General features: G+C 43.1%; 4 protein-coding genes across 4 annotated transcripts; all 4 read right to left on the bottom strand.

Moving 5' to 3' along the window:
* Positions 1-286: 286 nt before the first annotated feature.
* LOC140150351 (uncharacterized) lies at positions 287-1,753 on the bottom strand. The gene has a single exon (XM_072172359.1). The coding sequence runs from the start codon at positions 1,751-1,753 to the stop codon at positions 287-289; it is 1,467 nt and encodes a 488-aa protein (XP_072028460.1).
* A 109-nt stretch (positions 1,754-1,862) lies between these two features.
* LOC140150350 (uncharacterized) lies at positions 1,863-2,330 on the bottom strand. Its single transcript, XM_072172358.1, has one exon. It carries the CDS (start codon positions 2,328-2,330, stop codon positions 1,863-1,865), a length of 468 nt encoding a protein of 155 aa, XP_072028459.1.
* A 25-nt stretch (positions 2,331-2,355) lies between these two features.
* On the bottom strand, positions 2,356-3,250 carry LOC140150349 (uncharacterized). The gene is made up of 2 exons (XM_072172357.1): positions 2,795-3,250; positions 2,356-2,757 (listed from the first exon to the last, which is right to left on the bottom strand). The coding sequence occupies exons 1-2, from the start codon at positions 3,248-3,250 to the stop codon at positions 2,356-2,358; spliced, it is 858 nt and encodes a 285-aa protein (XP_072028458.1).
* A 74-nt stretch (positions 3,251-3,324) lies between these two features.
* Positions 3,325-4,917, bottom strand: LOC140150348 (uncharacterized). Its single transcript, XM_072172356.1, has one exon. It carries the CDS (start codon positions 4,915-4,917, stop codon positions 3,325-3,327), a length of 1,593 nt encoding a protein of 530 aa, XP_072028457.1.
* Positions 4,918-5,345: the final 428 nt, after the last annotated feature.

The following is a 5,345-nucleotide window of genomic DNA, read 5'->3' as shown; positions in this document are numbered from 1 at the left end:
TTTCAGCGTCTTTGTTTCTGGGTACTCTGCTTCAAGTAACAGGCACAATTTAGCCACTGGTCTGACTAATGTTGTAGATCTTGTCTTAATTTCCACCTGTCTAACAAATCCATTCTTGTCTGGTCTGGTTGCTGTTACCTTTCCCATTGGCCACATATTCCTAGGTTTTGATCCATCTACTACTAGTACGATGTCACCGACCTTAAGATTGCTCTTTGGAAAGAGCCACTTCTGGCGCTCTTGCTGCTGTACAAGGTATTCTGATGTCCAACGCTTCCAAAACAAATCAGACATGTATTGTACTTGTCGCCATCTTTTTGGCATACTGATCTGTTTTTTCTGTCAAAGTTGGTGGAAGTGTCGGTTTGCCTTTAAGCAAAAGCAGGTGATTGGGGGTAAGTGCTTCAAGATCTCCCGCATCACTTGAGACTTTAGTAATGGGTCTGCTGTTTACTACTGCTTCAGCTTCACAAAAGAGTGTTTGCAGAGCTTCATCAGTCAACATCTGCTCCTTGGACACAGACATCATCACCTTTCTGATGGTCCTGATCATCCTCTCCCAAACACCTCCAAAGTGAGACCCCGCGGGTGGATTAAATCTCCAATCTACATGATCTTGTAGAAGCTCACTGTGAATCTGTGCTTGATTCCACTTGCGTATTTGTTCTTGTAGCTCCCTTTTAGCACCTACTAAATTTGTGCCGTTGTCTGACCATACTTCCTTGACTTGGCCTCTCCTTGCAATAAAGCGGCGTATTGCACAGATACAAGAATCTGTTTCAAGTGTGTCAGCCTTTTCAATGTGGATAGCTCTAACAGCTAGGCAGGTGAAGACCATGCCGTATCTCTTGACTACACTTCGTCCTCTCTTTACTTCTACTGGTCCAAAATAATCAACACCAACTCTAGTAAATGGTGCTTCTTCTGGGTTCACTCTGGATCTTGGAAGATCTGCCATTTGTTGCTCAGCGACCTTTGCTCTCTGTTTCCTGCAAGTAACACAACTTCCAATTATCCTTCTGGCAGTTGAATTTGCGCTCACTATCCAGAACCTCCCTTGTAAGCGTGACAGCATATGATTACGTCCTCCATGTCCTGTAATTTCATGGATCTCACGCATTACCAGATCAGTTATACAGCTCTCCTTTGGCAAAATCACAGGGAATTTCTCATCTTCTGGCATAGCAGCTCTGGCAAGACGACCACCGACTCTTAGTATGCCATCTTTCACAAAAGGGTTCAACTTGGATATTGAACTTATCTTCTTCAACTTCACACCGTCTTTACCTCTTCTGCTACCAGGACTACTAGTCTTGCTTTCCAATATCGCTATCTCTTGTGGAAATGCTTTTCTCTGTGCAATTCCAATAGCTGCCTTTTCAGCGTCTTGCATGTCAGACACTGTGAGTGGCTGGATACAACCTTTTTGAGTTTTCTGCTCCTGATCTTTGTCTGATGGTTGGCTGGCATTAGAGTCCTTTGTGCTCAAATGAGCTTTCTTTCTTTCTCTGCTCCTCTGAATGAGTTGTTTCTTCACCTTCAGGATCCAAGCGATTGCTTTCTTCAGGCGGTGCCATGATGAAAAGTGTTTCATCAGCATTTCCACTCCATTCATTTCATCTTCAACTCTATCCTTCACCTTCTTACCTTTCACTTCATCATCATCCTTCACGTTCACAACATTCTCTTCCTTCTGACTCTTTGTCTCTTTGCCATCTTGTACCATCATCACATTCACCTTCTTCACTTCCATATCATCTTCCTGAACACCCTGGCCAATATCTTGACGTGCTGGCCATTCTTCTTCTCCACTCCAGAGAAACTTAGGACCTTTCAACCAACGATCAGTTGTGAGGAGTTGGTCAATTAAGAGTCCTCTTGAACCTCCACTGTGATGCATGTGAGCCATCATGGATCACTCCAAGTCTATTGGCTACAAATGTCTTGAAGCGTGCAGCCTCATTGTTGATGTATCTCAAAACTGTCACACTGTCAATCCAGAAGACTGTCTTGTTGATTGGAATATCAAGTTCATGCTGGATCATAGTGTTCACTCTCACTGCAACTGTTGAAGCATTGAGTTCTAGCCTGGGTACTGTTACTTGTTTCACCGGTGCAACTCTTGCTTTGGCAATAACTAAAGCACAGTGAATATCGCCATCTTCATTCTCAGACCTCAAATAACTCACAGTACCATAGCCCTTCAAGCTGGCATCCGCGAAGTGATGCAATTGTGTTGAGTTCACCTTGCCAAAATGTGGTGGCTTATAACATCTGTCAACTGTTAGAGGTTCCAACTTTGGTAACTCCGCTATCCACTGTTGCCACATTCTGAGGTGTGCTCCAGGAATTTCTTCATCCCATCCAATCTTGAGCTTGCATAATTCTTGCATCAGTTGCTTTGCTGGTAAGATTGCTGGACTGATGAATCCCAGCGGGTCGTACACAGAACTGACCACTGATAGTATTCCTCTTCGAGTAGGTGGGTGGGCGGTCTTTCACTGTTATTTGATATCCAAATTTGTCAGCTTCAGGGGACCACAACATTCCTAGCACTCTTTCTGTGGGTAGATTTTCAGTGTCCAAATCTACGAGTGCCATGTCCTTGGATCTATCTTCCTCAGGTATAGACTGAAGCACTGTGCGGATGTTGCTTGTCCACTTAGTCAAGTTGAACCCGCCGTCTTTACAAGCCTTCTTTAGATCACTCACAAGATCAACAGCTTTCTTCAGATTTAACTGATCTGAGCATGTCATCTACATAGAAATTATGTAGCATAGAACTTGTAACTACTTTGTCGTACTTGACTCCAGCTTCTTCTGCTGTTCTTCTGAGAGCATAGTTCGCACAAGATGGCGACGAGGTGGCTCCAAATAAATGGACCTTCATGCGATAAGTCTGCAAGGGTTTATCTACTTCTCCTTCCGGCCACCAAAGGAAACGCAGTAAGTTGCGATCACTTTCCGGTACCTGAACCTGGTGAAACATACTTTCAATGTCTGCTGTCACCGCAATGCATTCTTGTCTAAATCGCAGCATCACTCCTACTAATGAACTAGTAAGATCGGGGCCTTGTAACAACTCCTTGTTGAGTGAATGTCCCATATAGTTGACTGCACAATCATAAACAACACGCAATTTGTTCTTTCTGGGGTGGTACACCCCATGATGTGGAATGTACCACGTTCTACCAGATTCACCTATTTCTTCTTCTTCAGGCACCTTCTGGGCGTATTCCTTGTTTATCATGTCATTTACTACAGACTTGTAATCCGCATGAAACTCAGGGTTCTTGGAAAACCTCTTCTTCAGATGTGCTGCTCTCACTTCTGCTTGCTGTGCTGTCTATTGTTGGGAAATTTCTTGTTGTGATCTTTGAGGGGTAATCCTATCTGGTAGTGACCTTCAATGAGTCTAGTTGTGTTGTTTACATCAGCTAGAAACTGTTGGTCATTCAAACTCTTCTCTGGTAGGTCTTCAGTGATGCGCTCTGTGAAATCATGGTTGAATAACTTCACCAGCTGGTGGTCGAGCGTTTCTTCCACTCTTGTTCTTGTTATGGTAAGCGGTGACGATGATTTATTGTTCATCCCATACACCGTCCAGCCAAGCAAAGTTCTGCAGGCATATGGACCATCATTGCTGCTATGTATCACTTCCCAGGGTTCGAAGACTTGTGGCACATTATTCCCGATGAGCAGACCTATGTGTGCATTTGCTTCATCTTCCAATCTGGTTAGACACACTTTCTCTAAATATGACCAGCTTGAAATCTGCTCCTGAGTGACAACATGATCCATGCGTGCAGGAATTTCCTCCTTGGTGTATACCTTTGGCAGCATCACACTGTTTTTCGTGTCCATGTCATAAATTTCTAGTCCCTGTAGGATTCTACTATTGACCTTCCTGCTTCCAGTCATGGTCTGAATATCTAACGTAGTAGACCTTCCTTTAAGATTGAGTTGCTGGCTTAAATTCTTAGTACAAAATGTAGCATCGCTACCCGAGTCTAAGTATGCATAAGTTTCCACAGTGATTCCTGTAGAACTTGATCTGATTTTTACAGGAATGATGCACGGCGATGAATTATCTCCGGCGCCTGTATGATGACAATGACATACACCAGCATTTGTCACCTTTTCTTCTTTATTCTTGGGTGCTGTGTCTTGCTTCTTGGATGCTGTGTCTAGCCTTTCTAGGTGAAGCACTGTGGGGTGATTTTTATTACACTTGTTGCATGATAATTTATTCGTGCACGCTTTACTGATGTGCTTTGCCTTTTTAAGGCAGCCAAAGCACATACCTTGCTCTTTCAGATACTTCAGCTTTTGCTCCGCTGGTAACTTCATTAATTTGAAGCAGTTGTCCAAATTATGGTTCTCTTTCTCACAGTAGTTGCAGGATTTTTTATCTGCCTTCTGGTCTGCAGCAGTATTTGCAGCAAAACTTTCATCTGTACTTGTAGCAAAGTTCCTCTTCACTTTAGGCCTGCTATTTGCACCTTTATTATTATTACCTTCTTTGTCACTTATTTTCCCAAATGCAGCATTGTTCTGAATTCTTGCTTGTTTCTCAACAAAGAGGGAAAAATCCTCAAACCTAACCGGACGACCCACATCTTCTTCAATATAGTCTACTCTTTGACGCCATCTGTCCTTCATCTTGTAAGGAAGTTTGCCAACAAGCAGTCTAATATTCGCAGTGCTGTGCAGCTCACTAGTATAGCCAAGAGACTCCATGGTATTTTTACATTCCATCAAAAACAAGGACATCTCTTGTAAGCCTGATGAGTCTTCATTGGTGATATTAGGCCACGCCCTCATTTTGGAGAGATATGCTTCCGCAATGCGATGTACATTACCAAATCTCTTCTGAAGCAGCTTCTTAGCCTCTTGATATCCGGTATCATCTTTCATCTGCAAGCAACTTTTTACCAAACTGTTGGCTTCTCCTCTGGTAAACTGCTCCAGAAATAGTAAACAATCTTGACTGTTGGTTCCTCTGTTTTCAATAGTGTACTCAAAGTTCCTTATGAAGGAAGTGAACTGCAGGGGTCGTTTGTAAACGGCTGCAATGTTCGTTTTGGAAGGCTAGATCTCACATGTTGTTCTAGCAGCATCTTGGTAACCACATTGTTGCCAACTTGACTGTCTATTGTCAAATCTTGCTTGCCAGAAATAGGCCTCAATTGCAATGGTGTTGAAGTAGCAATCGGTGGTGCTGGAATTTCTTGTTGTTGACCTCTTATTGTCAGATCCGGCCTGCTTGGTGCTGGATTTATATGTTGTTTGCTTTTACTATACTGATTGCCAGTAAAGGGCCTTGCTTGCAATGGTCTTGTCGT

This window comes from Amphiura filiformis, chromosome 4, assembly GCF_039555335.1.
Source record: "Amphiura filiformis chromosome 4, Afil_fr2py, whole genome shotgun sequence".
Lineage (NCBI taxonomy): Eukaryota > Metazoa > Echinodermata > Ophiuroidea > Amphilepidida > Amphiuridae > Amphiura > Amphiura filiformis.
This window is presented reverse-complemented; position numbering and strand designations above follow the sequence as displayed.

Bases quoted from the DNA above. Each gene is read 5' to 3' on its own strand.
- LOC140150351 (XM_072172359.1), bottom strand. From the start codon at position 1,753: ATGGAAGTGAAGAAGGTGAATGTGATGATGGTACAAGATGGCAAAGAG.
- LOC140150350 (XM_072172358.1), bottom strand. From the start codon at position 2,330: ATGTGGCAACAGTGGATAGCGGAGTTACCAAAGTTGGAACCTCTAACA.
- LOC140150349 (XM_072172357.1), bottom strand. From the start codon at position 3,250: ATGATAAACAAGGAATACGCCCAGAAGGTGCCTGAAGAAGAAGAAATA. The intron at 2,758-2,794 runs GTAGTTACAAGT...ATTTCTATGTAG, and splicing joins CTGGAGTCAAGTACGACAAA to ATGACATGCTCAGATCAGTT.
- LOC140150348 (XM_072172356.1), bottom strand. From the start codon at position 4,917: ATGAAAGATGATACCGGATATCAAGAGGCTAAGAAGCTGCTTCAGAAG.